At 53.2% G+C, this 19,760-nt stretch overlaps 6 protein-coding genes across 6 annotated transcripts; 3 read left to right on the top strand and 3 right to left on the bottom strand.

Moving 5' to 3' along the window:
- Positions 1 to 78: 78 nt before the first annotated feature.
- MRS44_004946 (uncharacterized protein) lies at positions 79 to 2,247 on the bottom strand (the record flags this gene model as incomplete). The annotated part of the gene is made up of 2 exons (XM_046272598.2): positions 79 to 1,962; positions 2,011 to 2,247. The coding sequence occupies 2 exons, from the start codon at positions 2,245 to 2,247 to the stop codon at positions 79 to 81; spliced, it is 2,121 nt and encodes a 706-aa protein (XP_046135900.1).
- An 843-nt stretch (positions 2,248 to 3,090) lies between these two features.
- Positions 3,091 to 4,668, top strand: MRS44_004945 (uncharacterized protein; the record flags this gene model as incomplete). The annotated part of the gene is made up of 1 exon (XM_046272599.1): positions 3,091 to 4,668. The coding sequence occupies one exon, from the start codon at positions 3,091 to 3,093 to the stop codon at positions 4,666 to 4,668; it is 1,578 nt and encodes a 525-aa protein (XP_046135901.1).
- Positions 4,669 to 5,171: 503 nt separating this feature from the next.
- Positions 5,172 to 7,657, bottom strand: MRS44_004944 (uncharacterized protein; the record flags this gene model as incomplete). The annotated part of the gene is made up of 6 exons (XM_065622388.1): positions 5,172 to 5,295; positions 5,348 to 5,467; positions 5,523 to 5,551; positions 5,617 to 7,208; positions 7,501 to 7,537; positions 7,589 to 7,657. 6 exons carry the CDS (start codon positions 7,655 to 7,657, stop codon positions 5,172 to 5,174), a joined length of 1,971 nt encoding a protein of 656 aa, XP_065478460.1.
- A 1,089-nt stretch (positions 7,658 to 8,746) lies between these two features.
- On the top strand, positions 8,747 to 10,390 carry MRS44_004943 (uncharacterized protein; the record flags this gene model as incomplete). Its single annotated transcript, XM_065622387.1, has 2 exons — positions 8,747 to 9,216; positions 9,268 to 10,390. 2 exons carry the CDS (start codon positions 8,747 to 8,749, stop codon positions 10,388 to 10,390), a joined length of 1,593 nt encoding a protein of 530 aa, XP_065478459.1.
- A 1,603-nt stretch (positions 10,391 to 11,993) lies between these two features.
- On the top strand, positions 11,994 to 13,100 carry MRS44_004942 (uncharacterized protein; the record flags this gene model as incomplete). The annotated part of the gene is made up of 2 exons (XM_046283923.2): positions 11,994 to 12,311; positions 12,360 to 13,100. 2 exons carry the CDS (start codon positions 11,994 to 11,996, stop codon positions 13,098 to 13,100), a joined length of 1,059 nt encoding a protein of 352 aa, XP_046135904.1.
- A 4,003-nt stretch (positions 13,101 to 17,103) lies between these two features.
- MRS44_004941 (uncharacterized protein) lies at positions 17,104 to 18,600 on the bottom strand (the record flags this gene model as incomplete). The annotated part of the gene is made up of 8 exons (XM_046275516.2): positions 17,104 to 17,530; positions 17,587 to 17,733; positions 17,784 to 17,838; positions 17,890 to 17,986; positions 18,043 to 18,082; positions 18,129 to 18,300; positions 18,363 to 18,390; positions 18,445 to 18,600. The coding sequence occupies 8 exons, from the start codon at positions 18,598 to 18,600 to the stop codon at positions 17,104 to 17,106; spliced, it is 1,122 nt and encodes a 373-aa protein (XP_046135905.1).
- Between the last annotated feature and the right edge of the window lie 1,160 nt (positions 18,601 to 19,760).

The raw sequence follows: 19,760 nt of genomic DNA, 5'->3' as shown, positions 1-19,760 counted from the left end.
GCATTCTAGACTCTCCTTCATTCCATGTCATAACCCGCCAAGCAGAAAACTCCTTATTACGCCAATGCAGATACAGTCTTAACCCCAGACATCCTCGAGCCACTTGCTGCCCTTCTTGGCCGATTCAGCCCAGCTCCGAGCCTCGGCGTCGGTCCAGCTGTTCTGCTGCTTCATCGACTCTTCAACAACGTTGCCCACCTCGCGCGCCATCGACGCCCTGCCGCAGATGTACATGTTGGCGCCACCCTGGAGCAGCTCACATACGTCCTTCTTCATCTCGCTGACCTTGTCTTGCACGTACGTCTTGGGGTGGCTGTTAGACCGCGAGAAAGCGGGGACGATTTCCAGGACGCCGTCCAGCTCTTTGGCTACTGAGGCGAGTTCCTCGCGGTAGAGGTAGTCTTGGTCTGGGGAGCGGCAGCCGAAGAAGAGGATCATGCGACCAATGGGCTTTCCAACGGCCTTGAGACGAGCACGCTCAAGGATGAAGCCACGGAAGGGAGCCATGCCAGTGCCGGCGCCGATCATGACAAGAGGAGTCGTGCCGAGGGTGGGGAGCTTGAAGTTTGAGCGACGGATGCAAGCAAAGACCTTGTGACCCTTGAGGGCATCGCCGGGGCCTGAGAGAGCGTAGGTAGGCGCGTCAGTGCCAACCTCTGGCTGGGTAGCGTCACCGTTGAGGGAGTTTCCGAGGGCGTAGAGGTAGTTTGTTGTGACGCCGCGGATGGCCTTAGTTGGGTCGGCTTGGAGGGGAGAGTTATCGACGCCGACGGTGATGGCGACTTTGCGGGCGGAAACGGCGCTAGATGAGGAGATGGAGTAGTATCGGGGTTGAATGGTAGGGAGAGTCTCGACGACGTAGGATAGGGGGAGGTTGGTCCAGACAGCACCAGGAGCAGATAGTGCCAGGAGACGGCCTAGAGTGACGTGGTTCTTGCCAATGAACTCGGCATAGGCTTTTTTGTCCTTTCCAAGGGTTGTCAGAACGTTGGCAATCTCTGGCGAAGGAGCAAAGCGAGTTAGAGCACCGACAGTCTCACGAGAGACAGGGGCAGACACTTCGAGGTAGTGACGGAAGAGAGCCAGCAAAGAGGTAGGGCTGGGGATCTTGATGGACTCGCCCTCCTCCAGGGCTCGGATAAGAAGAGGCGTCTCGGCTCGCTGCTCAAGTCCAAGTGCCTTAAGGAGGAGTTGCACTTCGTGATCAGGGTTGATGGGATAAACGGCGATGTGGTCGCCAGTTCGGTAGCGGAGCTCAGCCTGGTCGCTGAGATCAAGCTCCATGTGGATGCAGTTCCTGCCGGGGGACGTGTAGAGTTCACGCGACTCCTGCACGGTCAGGGGCCGGATGGGCGAGTACTGCTTGACAATCTTGGCAGGTCCGCTGCGGTTCTGGACGGGCTCACCGAGGTTGAGGTCCATGACGTCGAGGGACTCGTCCTCGACGATCTTGATGCTGGGCTCGTAGGGGATGTCTCGCTCCTCGAAGCCGAGCTTCTCCTGGAAGTGCGTGTAGAGATCATCCTTCCACGAGAGAAAGTCCTCTTCGGTGCCGCCTTGGGCATCGTTGGCCTTGCCCACGGGCATCAGACGCTGAGCGCCGGCCTTGTCGAGGGCCTCAACCACGACATCGATGACGCGGTTGTAATAGCGGTAGCTGCTGTTTCCCAGACCAAAGGCCATGTACCGCAGGTTGGGTAGCTTGATGTCAAAAGGTCGTTTGTTGAGCCAGTCCCAGAGGGCGGCGGTGTTGTCGCTAGGATCTCCCTCGCCGTAGGTAGAGATGATGAAGATGGCGAGCTTGCTCTGGGGGAGGTTGGCGATGGAGTCTGGGTCGTAGTCGCAGAGGTCGGCGCAGAGGGTTTGGAGGCCGAAGCGGAGGTGGCACTCCTTGGAGAGTCTGTTGGCAAACATCTCTGCTGTGCCAGATTGTGAACCCCAGAAGATGACGACATCCTTGCCCTGTCGAGGTGTTAGAGTTGGTGATTTAAGGGACAGGGGTAGACTTACACTCTCTTCCATCTTCTTGGCAATATCACGAGTTGCCTTGGGTCTTGATGCTGCACCATCCTTGGACCCCATGCGTTCGTACCAGATATAATCATACGGGTCTGGCCTGTCCCATGCGATGCCACGGAGGAGATAGGCCGCCGAGGCCACGCCGACTGCAGTCAGCGCAGCAATGTCGGCGACAGTCTGGGGTGGCCCCAGCTGGGACAGAGCGTTTGCAGGAAAGACAGTAGACATGATTGAAAGAGTACAATTGCCCTCGAGTTGAATGAGTCTATCTTGTGCCGGAGAGAGTCGAATCGAGAAGAGGAGGCTCGATATTCATATCCCACGACGATGCCCCACGATGTCGCCTCTCTCCAAAGATGGAGAAAAAATCCGGGGGTTCTCTCATGGTGGAAAATGGGTCCCTCAGAATTTCAGAAAAAGCATCTCGAATTTCCATCTCCAAGTTTGACGTTGGAGTTGATGGAGGGTGGGATTGGCCGGAACTTTTTGCCCTCTTGGTCATTCTCGGATGCCATCCTCGCCACTTGGAACCCGTCTCAAAAGGGAAACTTCCTTATCGGGAAGCCATCTCCTTCGGCCGTGACGCCGGCGAAAGCGAGCATGAACTAACATGCGGGAAATCTAGATAGAGTCTAGATCTGTGGGGTTTAACGCGGGGAAGGATGACTTGACTGACGACATTAGAGGCTCCCCAAGTGCCGTCTTTGGCCCCATCTTTGCCCGTTCGCTTTGGTCTCCGAAATGGTGGCCAACTAACACGGAGAATGGCCGAATGAGAGGGCTGGAGTTGAAGGCATACATATGGTCCAGACTTTGCTCCGCCAACTTTCCCAAACCAGCGATTGCTTTTTCAAAGATTGCTTTCTGACGATAGTTATGGCAAGTGAGCGTTGTTGTCTCGTTTCTTCTCCTTCTCCCCCACCAAGTCCTTTCGGACTCGCCTCATTATGCAAAGAGTCAGCGATTGAATGAAAGGAAGAGATGGAAGATGGAGAGCATCACACCAAGATATAATTCAGGCCTCTTGGCCAGAATTTGTAATCTCTTCCAGAATCCCCCACAACCGCCATCATGTACGCAGAAGCAGTGGCCCTCTTTACAGCCGCCTCCTTGATCGGCTACTTCATCCTCTACCCCGTCTTCGGGTACCTCCGCGATGCAAAAGGTCTTAGACGGTATCCCAACTTCCACCCGCTGGCCGGCATCTCCAACCTCCCGTTTGTGCGTGAGGCCGCCCGCGGGTTCCGGTCCAAGACGCTGTACGAGATGCACAAGGAGCACCCTGTAATCCGCACGGGTCCCAACTCGCTCTCGTACGGTTCCGTCCAGGCGATCAAGGACATCTACGGCCACGGCACAAAGTGTCTCAAGGGGGAGTTTTACGAGACTCTTGCTGGTTCGCACTTTCACCTCGCCGATGTGGTTGACAAGGCCGACCACGCACGCAAGCGACGTGCCCTGTCTGCTGCCTATGCTCTCAAGAACCTCGAGAACTGGGAGTTCAAGGTCGCCGACAAGACGGAGCGCTTCATCCGTGCTGCCGATGCTGCGTGTACGCTGCCTCTCAAGAAGGGCTTTGTCCGACCGGACCCTGCAGACCTGACGTTTGACTATCGCGCATTTACCAACTTTTTCACCCTCGATGCCATTGCGGATATCGGTCTTAGCGAACGTCTAGGCTTCCTTGATCAGGGTCACGACCTTGTCAAGGCTGAGCGCATGGACGGAACCATCCACGAGGTCAACTACCGCGAGTGTCTCCATTCAACAGCCCGCGCCCAGTCCATCCTCGCCTGGACAGAAGGCTGGTACAACTTCAATGTTGAACTGTCTAAATGGATATCGATCGACTTCCGCAAGTGGTGGCACCTCAACGAGGGCTGGAATGATATCGTGTACCATCGCGCTACGCAGCGTCTCGAACGGTACAAGAAGGGCGAGAGACTGCCTGACTTTTTCCAGGCTCTCATGGACCACAGCGATGCTAACCCTCCTGGTCTCGAGTGGGGAGAGATCGTGGCCGAGGTGTCCATCATGATGAACGCCGGGTCCGACACGACGGCTATTGCCATGAACAATGTCATGTACTGGCTGCTCAAGAACCCGTCCTGCATGGCCAAGCTTCGTGAAGAGGTCGACTCCGTCCTCGAGCCGGATGAAGTCGTCGCGCCCTACGACAAGGTCAAGCATCTGCCCTACCTTCGAGCGTGCCTCGACGAGTCCCTCCGTATCACGCCTCCCACGACCTTTGGCCTCCCTCGCCGCACACCCCCTGAAGGCTGGAACATTCTCGGCGACTTCATCCCCGGTGATACAACCGTCTCCATCTCAGCCTACGTCACACACCGCGACCCCAACATCTTCCCCGAACCCGAGTCTTACGTACCTGAGCGCTGGCTCGGCGAGCAGGGCAAGGATCTCCAGCCGTACTTTATCGCCTTCAGTGCTGGTGCCCGGGGCTGTATCGGTCGTAATATCAGCTACCTGGAGCAGACAGTGCTGCTAGCGAGCGTCGTGCATCGATATGAGTGGGCGCTGCCGTACCCGGAGTGGGAGCCCGAGAGGAGGGAGGCCATGAACCTGTCACCTGGGCCGATGCCGCTCAAGGTTTGGCGCCGGGAGTTGGGGGTGGATGAAAAACAAGGATAGAATGTCAAGATGAGATATGATTTGATAGAGATAGCGTAATTTGAAGCCCTTATGTTAGGTCCCGTCATTTGTCGAGATGCTGGCCGTGCCGAGTTACCTTGATACGCTCACAAGAAACTGACATTAGATGAGATGTTACTCGTCAACTCTAGTCAATCTGATAATGCGATATTCAAGTTTGATATCCAATCATGCGTTGGGTTGTATCATGTCGGTAACAAGTCGTAGTCACACGGAGCTCCATAAATAGGGGTCGGTGATAATGCCGATGCAAGAAAACCCAGTTCTAGAATGCAATACAGTCAAAGTGGATCGTATTCATCATGAAAGCACCCATTAAACCTAATCCATTCAAGTAATCCGCCCAATCGCCTTCAACATGGCTCCCTCATGGTAACCAGTTGCGCCTCCTCAGCCCTCAACACCAGACTATGCCGCCCAAATATTGTAACATTCAAACAGAACTCAGATGTTGCCAGAAACACTCATAATCTTCGTAACCATTACACCAGCTGCATGCTGTTGCTATTCAGCATCCCTGCAATCGGCATTCCAGCGATAGGCATCTCAGTGTTCATGTTTGCGGGTGATTCCGTCCAGCCCCAGGCTTCCTTCAAATACTGTTGCCTATACAAATATCAGCAACCTCATCATCTTTGACCGTGACAGTAGATCTTACGCAGATCCAGTCGGCCAGCCAGTCTGCACATCCATCTTCTGTAAAACCCGATAGAGAGCTTCTTGCTCTTGCAGGTCTGTAAATCGGTCACCAGCCATAGTAATAGCCAGGCTCACATATCTGCGGACAAGTTGTCAGGTGGTTGTTCAACTCCGACCGTTCGTTGGGGACATACGCATATACAGTAGGGTTTCGCTGGTTTGACTGTAGTTGTTGAGAGCTAGCATTAGCAGCAGCACGTTTTGATTTTCAAGCCAATATGACCGTACCTCGGCAATTCCACAGACCATCTTGACTGTCTTCTTGATGTCTTCGTTTATCTTCTTGACCGCCTTGGCCTGTCCAGGGCCGAGCTTGGGGATTTTCGGGTTGTGGGCTGCGAGTAGAATCTGCATCAGGAGGAAGTGAAATACTCCAGTAATTACGGCGTCATTGAAATAGACGGCCTGAGGAAACATGCCATTTCCATCCTCGTTGATGTACATGGGGTGAAAGAACCATGGCCTCTCCGCCCACCATCGTTCTTGGCCTTCCTGAAGTCGCTCCCACGCAGACACGCTCTGCTCCTCGGAGCCGTAGCAGTAGCGGAGACAGGCGGCGCACTGGAGAATGGTGAGGTTTGCGAAGGCGCAGCAGGAGTCATCGTTTTGCACGAGGCGTGTGATGTCCTGCAGAGCAAAGTTTGGATGCACCGGACGGGCCTGCATAAAGGCCATATGAATCTCTTGTCGAAGTGCCACCCAGAAAGCTGCGCGGCGGAGGCCGGTGAAATCAAGCACCTTTTCCTGGGCCGCAACAAAGACTCGAGTACCCACGAGGTGAGACTCGCCTGCCGTATCCGCAGATGTAATGGGAACGTCCATCTCTTCCATATAACGGAGAATGACAATGGCAGTCAGGAGATTTTCGTCCATGACCGCGGCTGAGCTGGACAAGGCGGGGATCAGGGCATCAAGACAGTTCTGATGATACCGATCACCAACCAGCCCATCGAAACCGGCGATTCTGGATAATCGTTTGGCTGAAGCAGCTAGGACTGCGTTCATCAGAGGTGGGCATGTGACGGCTCGACGAGGGACGATGGTGGCAAAGTGCCGTTCATTATCGCAAAGATCGAAGAGAGGTGCCAAAACGTGGATAAAGTTTTGGAAAAGCATTGCCTCTTGCGGATCTTCTAGAGGCCATCTTGGGCTGTCAAGGTAAATGCCAGAGATGGCTTCCGTGACATGGTCCTCTAGGGCCGAGAGGTCTTGGCCGGAGTTGTCCTGCCCTGGGTCAACATTGGGGCTCCCAACACCGAGAGCAATGTCGTTGATGATGGGAGACTCGAGGATGGGAGATCCTGAGTACCTCGTAAAAGGGCCTGCATCGGCGGCGCACTGAGAGCTCTGGCTAGGTGACTGGGCATCACTAGGGTCAGAGCGAGGAGGATTCCTCCATGGGCCAGTTGACGAGGAACTCAGGGCTCGCTTCTTCGAGGGGCGCTCGCTATCTCTGGTATGAGGCGATGCCTCAAAGGTTGGCCTTGAGTTCGGCCTCTCTGACTCAGATGAGGGTTTGGACTCTCTAGACAGGAGACGCTGTAGAGGAGCAGCAGGCGGCGAAGAGTGATGGCTAGTAGTTTCGACGTCGGGCCCGATATTAAAGTTGTCCAGAGTATCAAAGTTTCCAGTGCTCGAGTCGTGGATATTGATGATGTCTGGAGTTTCGTCGACAAAGCTCAGAGCCCTATTCGTCTTGACCCATGGCTGATCTTGGGAAAAGTTGTACTCGCGCTTCGCAGCCTCGAGTGTCTTTCCGGAACGGATACTTGCAGAGGGATCAGCATGAGGGGGGAGGGCCCAGTTAGTGAGTGACAAACCTAGGATTCAGGCCATGACGAAACCTCACGCTATAGCCGCGGATGCACTCAGAGTCGCTCTTTCGACAGTTGGCACAAGAAGGCTTATCGTTGTCGCCTGTGTAACACAGGCATCAGAGACAGAACAGACAGTGTATGGCCATCATGACATGGTGGGGAAAATCAAAGCATTCTCAGTGAGTGCTTACACTTGAGGTGTCTGTGGCAAGGAACGCAACGTCAGACCACAACGCCTAGGAACAAGACATGATAAAGGGCTCCCGATGGGGAACATTGCCTGGCTGAGACTCACCTTTGCTTGCAAACCTTGTAACAGCAACATCAGCATACTGTATGTGCTACAGGAGAGTGTGAGTATGAACGGGTGGTGGGTCACTCACTGTGCAGGGGTTGAGCGGCCTGGAGGTGGTTGTGCTTGTGCCTGTGGTCGGTGGTTGATTCTCCTGCATGGCTCATGAGGAAACCAGGGCCCAGACGCCGTATCCCCGTACGCAAGGATACCGCAAGAGGCAGAGGAACTGGCGTTGACTCGAGTGAAGGGGGCGGTCGATGATGGAGATGAAAGTGGAAGATGAAGGAAATGGCCCCAAGATGGCCAAAAGGGCAATTACCCTTTTTACATCAAACAGGCAAGTCTGGCCAGGGCACCAGCCAAACCCCGCACGCGCTGGAACCCACTAAAAACTCCCCTAAGCCTTGGGGGGTTGGTCCTCCGCCACAGGGAAGCGAGCCACCACGCGATAGCGCCTGGAAGAAGCGAATTAGAAGCCCGATAGATGGTTTTAGCCCTGAACCTTGGGGGCCGGCATCTCCACTGGCTCGCCCCTGCCCTCCTGGTCCCTCTTCCCCATGGGGGTTTTGGTGGAGTTTTTCGCTTGGGGATCGAGTCACTCCACGATGGAAATGAAACCATCACCAAGGCATGGACTTCCCCCATACTCTCCCGCCCATGGGGAAAGCAGCTGTTAGTGTCCGTCTGGGGAAAGGCTTGACTGAGATGCTTACCCGGGCCCATGGCCTGGACTCTTCCCCGGACCAATCACCGAGGCCCAAATGCCGTTATCCTCAAACCTATCCCATCACACCACGGGCCTTGATGCGAGTAATGAGTCGTTTGGTCTGAGATTTGGCCCTCCCTTCCCCTCAGAGGGAGCTGAGAAGGGCAATATCTCCTCACCCGTTTCTCGTCTCGCCATGTGGTCGGCATGCTAGCCGTCCAACTCACCCTCCATCCCGCCGACCACACGCGCCAGCGGGATTTGGGGAAAGCCTCTCATCCTGGCCTTGTATACCACCTTGGCAAGGTTCATCAAGTCGTTCGCTCTGGAGGAGGGACGTGCTTCACCTCGAGTAGCATATAAGAAAGACGTGGGATCGTCGTCTTAGACAACTTCTCATCTCGAACGGCATCCACCACTTTCTTCACTCTTCCGAGTCTTCTCCACCAGTTCACGCAGCTGCAGCTGGTATCCTTGGCTCTTTTTCCTCCTTCATCTTGAACTCTTTTCACTCTTCTGTCAACCCCTTTGACATCCATCATGGCAAAGGCGGATCACAAGGAGGGTCTCCAGCACCTCGAGAATGCTGCTATCAACGGCTCCATCCAAGAGATTAACCTGGATGGACTTGACTCGATCGAACAAACCAAGACGGGCAAGTTCTCGTGGCTCGTCAGCATCACCGCTGCCATTGGCGGCATGTTGTTCGGTTACGACACTGGAATCATCTCAGCTGTGCTCGTCTACATCCACCAGGATCTCGGCAAGACTCTTACCTCGCAGGAGAAGGAGTTGATCACCTCCATCACCTCTGGTGGTGCCTTCATCGGCGCCATCTTTGCTGGTGCCACGGCCGACCGCTACGGCCGAAAGGTTGCCATCTATGTCGGCTGCGTGCTGTTTACCCTCGGTGCCATCATCCAGGCTGCGTCCTTCTCGGTCATCCAGATGACTGTCGGCCGCCTCGTCGTTGGCTTCGGTGTTGGATCCGCTGCCATGATCGTCCCCCTGTAAGTAATCACCCATTAGTCTCGAGCTGGCTGAGCGCTAACATGAGCCAGATACATCGCAGAGGTGTCTCCCGCCAAGTATAGAGGACGTATGATTGGACTCGACAACATGTCCATCACCGGCGGACAACTTGTCAGTTACGGTATCGGAGCTGGCTTTGCTTATGTCTCTGGCGGCTGGCGATACATGGTCGGAGGTGGTGCCATTCCCGCCATCGTCCTCGGCGCCCTGCTCCCCTTCTGCCCCGAGTCTCCTCGTCAGCTCATCTACCACGGAAAGCCTGAGGAGGCCGCCAAGGTTCTCCGCAGGATCTTCCCCAACGGCACTGAGCAGCAAGTCCAGGACAAGATCCGCCACATCACCTACCACGTCGACCAAGCCAAGGCCCTCAACGCTGGCAAGTCTGGCTGGTGGGTGTTCAAGCAGCTCTACGTCGTGCCCGCCAACTTCCGCGCCCTCGTCTCTGCGTGTGGTCTCATGGCCATCTCTCAGCTCAGCGGCTTCAACTCGCTCATGTACTACTCTCCTCTCCTGTTCTCGCTCGTCGGCTTCTCCAACCCTGTCGCTGTCGGTACCGTCATTGCTGGAACCAACTTCATCTTCACCTGGGTCAACCTCATGCTTGTTGATCGTGCAGGTCGCCGAAGAATCCTGCTTGTCACTGTGCCCTTCATGGGTCTGGCCCTCGTCATTGCTGCCGTGTGCTTCAAGTACATTCCCATCAACCACGACCTGTCTCTGGCTGCTGACGCCAAGATTGGCTGGCCTGCCATTGTCGTGCTCGTGAGCATGGTCGTCTTTGTTGGCTTCTACTCTTCCGGTATCGGAAACACGGCCTGGCTTTCGAGCGAGTTCTACCCCATGGAAGTCCGTGCCATGGGAACCATGATGCTCACCATGACCTGCTGGGGCTCCAACATCATTGTTGCTTCCACCTTTTTGACTCAGATGGAGAACACTACCCCCTCTGGCGCCTTTGGCTTCTACGCCGCCATCTGCATCCTGGGTTGGGTCTGCATCTACTTCTGCTACCCCGAAGTCAAGGGAATGACCCTTGAGGATATCCGAGAGATTTTCCAGCACGGATTCGGTGTTCAGCGAGCGAGGGAGATTCAGAAGGAGATGAAGTTGGCCCGAAAGGAGGAGGCTTCTGGTGAGATGGTCAAGGCCTGAGTGCGGTCGTGAGGGGTGGGGATTGTATCTTCGCGAGGTATCGATCTTGGATCTCGTGTACGTGTACGAAAACCCTCTATTCAGAGCTTGGGGATGGTTCGCTTTTCTTTGAGAGCTAGAATGTGTAGACGTTCGCGTTCAGATAAGACCTTTAAACTGTTGAATTCTCTGTCAGCTACAACCATTGTCCTAACCATGTGAGCATCTCCAACTTACGTCAAGACCCTTGACTGGGCCAACCACGTCATCTGGCTGCGGTGAGAGTATGAGCTGAGGAACACCGTGCCTCAATGGTGTATGGGGGGTGTCAACGTGTAAGGGGTGTCACAGACATAGTGCCTCGTAGTTGGCTTCCAATTGGACCGTACCTGCTTCTCCCGTGTGGATGACGACCGTTGGAGAACATCTCATGAGCATCATGAGTCTAAATCTAGCACGTAGTAGCCAGTTGGCACATTGGACGGGCATTCCGTAGTAAGAAGTCATGAGGCATACCTAGAGACGGATGTCGTAGAGTAGTGATAGACAACTCGAACACAAGAGCAGAACAAGAGGTCAACATATCCATTTCTCTCTGAATTGACCAGTATCGGTTTATCTATCAAGAGATTCAGCATCATTAAACTCCATACCCGGATCATCTGATGAACCACAGTCGGAAACTTGATCTCACACTTCGGCAACTTTTTCTCGAAGTGATCGACCCCAAGCCACGGACGTCGAATCCGATTGACGAATTGGGCAGCTTCCTGGTCTAGAAAAATGCGGAGAAGACTTCGGTCAGCCAATCCCGCATCAAAGACTGGAGACGGTGAAGAACGGCTTGTGCAAGGATGGCGGTAGGATTTTCCCACGGGCACGAGCACGAGCACAAGGTCATGATCCGAAGTCGCTCCCTCATGAGCAGCCCGGTCCTTCTTTCCAATCATGTCTGGGGTATTTGCCTGGCTGCCGAGTCATGGCGGAGAGTGCGGAGGTGAGTGGAGGCTATCTTGGAGGCTTGACAGGGGGTCATGCAGCCATTCCCAAGCGCATGCCCAGATTCAGTAGGAGGCGCCGAAACTCGTTCGTGAATACTTACTTATCTTGGTAAGAGAGAGAACGTCTCCTCCTCCACCGGCCCCACCGCATCTCGAAGCTCTCACACAACAGGGTCCATGTTGGAACCAGATGAGATTTCAACTCCATGTCGGCAGTAACTAATTGGTCGGCCTTGTCGCCGATGCGGATGAGACTTGTCGATCTTGTGACTTCTCGCTTCAAGCCACGGGTCGGGTCACCGCTTGGACGTGGGGTAAAGCTTCGAGTTATGTAGCTCTCGACAAAGATGTACGGGTTTGGAGCTCCGATGGTGGATGCCGCCTCGGCGATGCGAATCCCGATGCTCAAGGTATAAGTCTAGAGAGCTCGCTCGTCACGCTTCTCGACTGGACAGCTCCTCTCATCTTTCTCTGCTCCTCAATCTTATTGCTGAAGGTGTTGTTTGTCTGGAAAAAAGCATACCCGTCTGTGTACCTGTCCTCCCGCAAAGTTACTTTGGACCTACCGCTCTTCTCACTCAATCCCAACCTCAATCCTCCCTTCCTCCTCTTCACAATTCACAATGGCCCCCAAGCTCAAGGTTGCCGTCGCTGGCCTCGGCCGCATGGGCGCTCGTCATGCCCTCAACTTCCACAACAGAACCCCCCGGGCTGAGCTCGTTGCCGCCTTCACTCCCGTGCAGAAGGAGGTTGAGTGGGCTCACGTCCACCTCGAGGGTGTCACCATCTACACCGACTACGAGGAGATGCTCAAGCACCCCGGCCTGCAGGCTGTTGTCGTCGCCACTGTCACCACCGCCCACGCCGAGGAGGCCATCAAGGCCATTGAGGCTGAGAAGCATGTTCTGTGCGAGAAGCCTCTGAGCACCAGCGTTGAGATTGTCAGTTCCCCGCCCATGCTTTATGAGATTTAGCTAACTCCCTCTTAGTCTCAATCCGTCGTCGATGCTGCCTCCAAGAAGCCTCACCTCAAGGTCATGTGCGGCTTCTCCCGCCGCTTCGATGCCTCTTACCGTGACGCCTTCGAACGAATGGACGCTGGCGCCATTGGCCGCCCCTCCGTCTTCCGCTCTCAGACCTGCGATAAGCTCGACCCCTCTGGCTTCTTCGTTGCCTACGCCGAGTTCAGCGGCGGCATCTTTGTCGACTGCAACATCCACGATATCGACCTCGCCCTGTGGTACTTTGGCCAGGACTCTATCGTCAAGAGCGTCGTGGCTACTGGCATCACAGCGGTGCAGCCCGAGCTGCGCAAGCACAAGGACGTGGACAACGGCGTGGGCATCGTTGAGTTCTGGGGAGGCAAGGTTGCCTACTTCTACTCTTCCCGCATGATGGCTGCCGGCCAGCACGACATGACCGAGGTGATCGGTACCGAGGGCAAGCTGGCCATCAACGCCAACCCCGTGGGCACGCTCGTCGAGATGCACGAGGCTGCCGGCGTGCGACGACAGATCCCCGGCGACTACTACGGTCGCTTCGAGCACGCCTTTGTCACCGAGGCCAACGAGTTCACGGCCGCCTGCCTCGACAACAACCGCCTGCCCTTCAAGCTGAGCGGTGCCGTCCAGGCCGTCAAGATCGGATGCGCCCTCCAGGAGTCGCTCAACTCGGGCCAGAAGATCAACTTTGACGAGACGGGCCGCCGTATCGAGGCTGCTAAGCTGTAAGGGAATAAATAAAATGGATTAAGCGTTATAGACAGCAAGAGCTAGAGAATAATAGATGAACAATATTTAACGGCACTATTCAGTATCTCAATTGTGACGTGACACCAATGAAATCTGTAGCTTATCGCTTGCTGTGATCCTGGGTAACAATTACTACTAGACCTCAGCATGTGAACCATAAAGTGCCCATGACGATGGTGTAAGGGACACCGAAATTTAGGAATAAGTTTTGTGAGATGGACTCAATTGGCTGTAGACTCAGCCAGTCCCTCTCCGAGTGCAGTAGACGCTGCTGACAGATGTCTTTTCTTCTTGATGATCTCGATGTTGAATAAACTTGAAGCAGCCATAACTACAGACAATCATAGACAGAGAAACGATTCAATAATGACCATGTCTACCCTTGTTATGTCATGATTCTAAAAAGGGAAGTCCCTCGCCGACAGGCCGAACGGACCCCTGTGAGATAGGCAATGGCTCGGCGACAGCTCCCCCGAAACCCCTGGTCCATCACTAGCTCTCTCCTGATGTCATTCAAGGCACTCATTTGAGTGATTGGCTAGATGGAAAGAGTTCTAGAAGGGCCTCGAAGGGGGGTGTACAGGGTATATTGGACTGGTGAGGTTATCTGGAGCTAATCCCCATTCCCAGGACACCATCTCTCGTTTTTCGCGCCATCCTGGGAGTGAGATAGACAGCTATTGCATGGATTTTATCGAGTTTTTTCATGATTTGATCTGGTTGTTGATTTGTCACTAACTTGGTAGAATATGGTGGCACACCACTCCAAGCACTGCTCAAGGCCTTGACAAAATAGTAGCCATACTCGGCCCAGGGCTTCATCGTATAGAATAAGGCGCTTTGTATCGGCATATAAGCAAAGTATTCTATTCGAGTATTCATTTTCCGCTAGCCGATGTGGTCAATTTGAAGAGACATCATGTGTGATGAGCAAACTACCACCAGACACAATGAGGTTATCACAAATCTTCAGTAATATAACGGCTTGACAATGAATTATCTCGACAAGTTCTTGATGCACCTAAGGTGACTCTGTTTTTTATTAGTCGGCAAATCGAGGGGTGAGGGCAAGCCGCAGAACTGGGCCAGGTCTACGGCCTCAACGCTCGCTTCGAGATTCCGCAACCACTCCAAATCATAACCATTTTAAGGGACGGGCTGCTACTAGTCGTCAATTTGTAATAATATATATATGCTCTCGATAACAAGGTGTCTATTGACTTCATAGTTATTGGTTTGACACTGTTCTCAGTTAGTCGGGTAGGGAGGCCTTAAAAATCTGGGCTCCATGTATCAACTCCAAGTCTCACTCTTCTTCATAAATATTACTGGTGTCTAGACCGCATATATATATTATTCAATGAAGCCGGCAACTCTATTGTATTGTAACATCCAGCCTGTACTTCCGTTGTTTGAGTGAGAAGCCGCCTACAAGGGATAGACACCCATGTTTCGGGACTAGTTGTCGGTAGTGAGGCCTTGGAAGAGCACATTGCAAGAAGACAGACGGGAATTGCATTGATTATTATAGCACAGCTATTGGATACCGGGGTCTATTTCATGCTCGCTCAATTATGTGCCTTAGTCCCATCTCCTGTCCGTGTTAAAGCAGCGAGACCGCAGATGAAGACATCATGGCGGGATATGATACTGGAATTCTCCATATTTGACATTTAGTAACTCAGACAGAATGAGCTCGATTGACCAATTGGAAGGAAAGAGATTACCATTGGGTACCCCGAAGAGGAGAGCGGCCGTCAGGTCACTTATCCCACATCGAGCTAGAGGAACATGCTTTGGAGTAGCAAGGTGTAGCAAAGTTGACTCATCAAGGAACCGGAATCTTTATAAGATATTTAATACCCGTAGTGGGGTTTCTTTATCGTAGAAGAGTGTGCTGCACTGAAGTCACAAGTTTGTCTTTAGTAGACAACTGTTCCGAGGCTCTCGGCCGAGTCAGCAAAAGCGATATCATCATAGGCTTCATCTGCATCGATAACCAGGGATTGGTCCCTCTCCGTGTTTTTGTGTTTTCTTTTTCATCGAGCACGCCATTTTTCATGAGCTCGCTTAAGTATGCCGATGCTTTAATCTATACCCCACGATCTTCCGTTTTGAGATCTCGGAGGTGGGTGGATGCTCGTACGATGTTGATAACTCTAGCTCGGGGAACCCTGGCGATTAGATAGTATCTGCCGAGAGGATGGGGCAGATAGAAGATAAATTCGACCGCATGCCTCACGTATACCATTGCAAGAGAAGGAATACATGTGAATACTCTTAATATAGCATCACTACACCGAGTTGCTGGGTAGCGAAATTGATATGCAACGATCAAGAGAGATCAATTCTGCATAGGCATTTTAAATTTTCTGCTCGAATCCTCTTAGTGATGTTAAGAGGGCGCTTGTACTATTAGGAGTCTCAGAATCGGTAATAGTTGACCAAATCGATAGTTTCGTATCAATTGCCACCAACTTTGCAAATCGGCGAGAACCTTGGGATTGCCCAGAGACTAGAAGACGGCTACATCTCGTCAAGAAGGCTACTTAGTTGCCAATGCCTAATTTGTCCGTACAGAGCTATACCCACCAGCCAACTCTCAACTCTTGGATGCTCAAGCATCCCTGAGCCGACCACACACAGGCCGAGAACCATAGCCAACGATATTAGGCCTCAGGCAGACACTGATAGAACAGACGAAGGAACGCGTTAGAGTGCGTTAGAATGCGGCTGCTCTGCATCCAACACTAGCGACGCTGGAAGACACTCTGCGAACCCTGCAGAGCCATGATTCAGACACCGTAAGCTCTAGCAAGGGTTGCTCAATCTCTCAAGGCCGATCGTGTCTATCAAGCGACCTTGTTGACAGGAGGGGACCCGAAACTATGGGTTCCTAATGCAGACATGACAGCTTGAGGCGTTTGTCAATTAATCTAGGTGTCTAGAGGTGCTGTTGAAGTCGAGAATGAGGAACTGACGTAGACCCTCAAGATGCCGCGGTTCGTTCCTGGCAAACCTCCTGAGCCTCCGGGCGAAAGGAGATGAACTTGTTGATAATAATAATGCCCCCCTTATGCAGCGATGAGGCGACGTGATCTCCTTGAACGTTGTAACACTGCAACCCTAGCGCTCAGAGACGCGTGGGCCACTGGGAGCGAGATATGCAAGGCACCTTCAGTGTTGGGTCAAGAAAGTCTGTCACCAACAGGCTACACGTGGGTCTCGAGCCGAGACCCGAGACTGACGATCCCCCGTTTCGGTGTGTTTCTTTGAGTCGGGGAGCTTGTTGGTCAGGGAGACCGATGTAACCTCGAGCAAGCCGCGGATGACTAGCCGGGTGGAATCTTTTGTCAGAGCCAAGAATCAAGTCCCCTGAGACAGAGAAGAAAAAAAAGCTTGACCCTGCGCCAATATAGACAGGGCTGTTCTGTTCTGGCGCGTCTGAGAAATGCCGGGAATAGGTCTTGTCTTCCAAGACACAAAACCCCCAGCTAGAACAGAAACGATAGGGTTCAGCCTCGTCTAGGGCTCCCATCAGTCGTCAGCTAGCACTATCACGCTTTGCTTCTCTTGTAGTTGATGATAAGGGGCGCCCCCCGGCGTTTTGGTTCATGGTTCAACGGCGACGGCGTCATTTGAGGCTCTGCACGTGGTGATTGAGGCGCTATTATCTGGCTCTTGAAGGATTGTTTCGCCGAGATGCGGTTCCGCTTGAGATGGCGTCACTGGGCATGGGTTACACTCGATGGACATTGAAGGAGTAACAGAACCAACTCCTGTTATGGCCCAGCAGTGATAGGACACATTTGTTGTATGTTGGATCGTCTAGATTGCTAGAAAATGCCATCAACGGCGACGTAGTCTAATTAGTTAGGTAGTTATAGTACACATCCCATTCCAGTCCGTTCCATCCAGTCCAGGTATAGTTGGTTTATCCATTTATTCCACAAACTCCATCCCAAGTCCCAATGATTCCAAATTAAACATCCATGGTCGACTTGCCAGGAGTGACCTCGTACGTCCGAGTAACGACGATGCCATCCGGCCCGCTGCTGCTCTGCCCGCTCGTCGTGCTCCCGGCTCGGATATCGTGCTTGTAACCGCCAAAGTCTGCCTTGCCCACAATGTGCTCTTCGCTCGAGTTGTCGTCTAGCTGGGTCATCATCTTTTGGTGGCGGCTCGATGAGAGACCGGCTGCGATGCCTGATCCGCCGATTGTGCCCAACGGGTGTCCGTATTTGTTGATGTAGCTGCTTGTTCCCTTGTCGCGGCTGCTTCCCTTGCTGGAGATGAGCCATCGGGAGGCTGAGAAGAGGGGCTTGATTGCGGCGGCGTTGACTGCGATGATGCCGACGAAAGTTTCTCGAATGGCCCATATGGTGGACGTGTTGATGCCTTGGATATCCCTATGGACATTGGTTAGATGGAACGCAACACAGTCCAGCAAAGTGAGGTGTTATACCGAAGAGACAGGACGCAACGGAGGAGAGTTGCAATCATGATGAAAACGCCTGAGCAGAGAAGAACTCCGATTATGAGCTTCCGCTTAATGCTGAGCTTGACCGTCCAGAGCAGAGGCACCGGGATCGAGACAATGACTAGATCAGTTCTGCTATTCGTCAGTCAACAGCTAACAACTACTCGAATGCCATCACTCACGCAATATTGAGTACCACCAGGGTAAGATAGTTGGCGACAGCCAAAGTACACGCATCTATTGCCAGTTAGAGTCGAAATTGAGGGTTGTTGTTGTGTAGATTCTGACCTCCTGGGTTTGGATACACCTGCCAATTCTTGTGAACGGGCGTGCAATGAGCCCAGATGACGGTGATGACGCCTCCGTATGCGAGAACGGTGCCAACCTGTTGATAGCTTGTGTTAGTTATTGTGAAGCACGGATGAAATTGACTTGACATACCTGTGTCCAAATGACGAGCTTTCTCTGCCACAAACCAAGCCTACAAATGTCAGTACTTGACCAAACCGAACGAACAAGTTGCGTACGTCATTCGAGTGTAGAAGCAGAGCATAACTCCCTTCAAGCAAAAGATGAGCGTAACATAAAAGTTCCAGCCCGCCAGCAGACACTTCGACCCAAACTCCAGCTTGGCTATTTGTGCGTCCGTCATCTTGGCGCCCATCTCGTCGGTTACACCAATGTTGGTTCCATTCTGGCCTGTCAAAGGAAAACGGGGATCAGCAAAGTGTCAACGAACCAACACAGAGTCGCAAACCTACCGATCAGCTCCAACATGACAAGTTCAGCCTACGCTAGTTAGTGACAAAGCGTCGATGCAGGGCATAAGCCGCGCCCACTTACTGTCCAGAAGACGAGGGATGCAAAGGCAAAGTAGTCATCGCCCTGCATACCCTTCCAGCCGACTGTCCTCCATCGCGCAAAGTATCGTAGAAAGAGCACAGCAGAGCCAAGGCCGTACTCTGTCCACGCTTCTGTCTGAAAGGGCGTAGCCGGCATCTTCGAAAAAAAAAAGAAAGCAGTTGTGGAAGGATCGTGGAGCCTTGAAGCAAGGTGAGACGAGGGTGCAGATGACGCTCAATGCGAGCGGCAGGGAAGGACGAGGAAGATATGGGTCAAGAGGAAGAGCCAACAGCTTTGCTCTCTTTAGTTAAAAGAGCACCACGTAGTACATCAGACAAATGGCATTGATCCTTCAAGATTTGACCATGATGGCGCCGTTAGCATAACTTGGTGCGGACCGTAGCCCGGTGGGTCATGGGAAACAACCTGGCTCCCTGATGCCGAGCTAGACTATTGGCCTTTAACTCTCTACGAGCGGTTTCGAAGCAAACCCGAGTCGTGCTCGGTGTCATCCAGCCGGCATGTCATGCTAGGGTTGCATCGTCTACCCCCTGGAAGAAGCCAAGAGGTTGGCCGCCTGCGTTTAGAACATTGTATGTTCATGCTGGGTCTGATATCACATCTACAGACGCTTTGACAGCGGGGAGGGGTGTAAGTCAGGCCATATTTCTTCTGCCGGCGCGTCCCCCTCCTCCCCTCCTGCGTATGCCGGGCTGGGGAGGAAGAAGGGGTCAGGGATGTAGTCTCCAGATAGATCCACCTTTTTCTCTTCGCTTGAACCCTGAAGCTGAGAAGCCAGATTAGAACAGGCGAAGTGTCTGTGCAAAATGAGATTTGAGAGATGACAGTCAGTGCGAGGAACCTGTCGTGCCTGTCTCTGCCACGAGTCTTGACAACCACGACTAAGTGAGAGACGTGACTTTACTAGCCATGCAACTAACACACGACGCCAATGCCTCTTTGGGCTACTAAAAACCATCAAGACCCACGAATGTGTCAAAGCAAGTCAGCTTTTCTTCAATGATCGACGCGGGAGTGGAACGTGGCTTGTCAACGCTAGCTAGCCACCCTGTCCGCGCGCTTTCGATGCAGCGTCGGTCTTAGTCTCTTGGACAACCACCACCACACCATATCCATTCTGGGAGCCGCAGAGTCGCAGGCATAAATATTTTACCCCGTCTAACCTCGGTGCGTCTCGGGTTGCTTCCGTTAAGGGGGGGCGCGTTCCCCCCTCGCAAACCCCCTCTTCTTTTCCGGGGGGCGTTAGATCTACTACCAACACATTACGACGCTAATGGTGAAGAGGCACGCATCGT

This window comes from Fusarium solani (genome assembly GCF_023522795.1).
Source record: "Fusarium solani strain SB1 chromosome Unknown bctg00000002, whole genome shotgun sequence".
Lineage (NCBI taxonomy): Eukaryota > Fungi > Ascomycota > Sordariomycetes > Hypocreales > Nectriaceae > Fusarium > Fusarium solani.
This window is presented reverse-complemented; position numbering and strand designations above follow the sequence as displayed.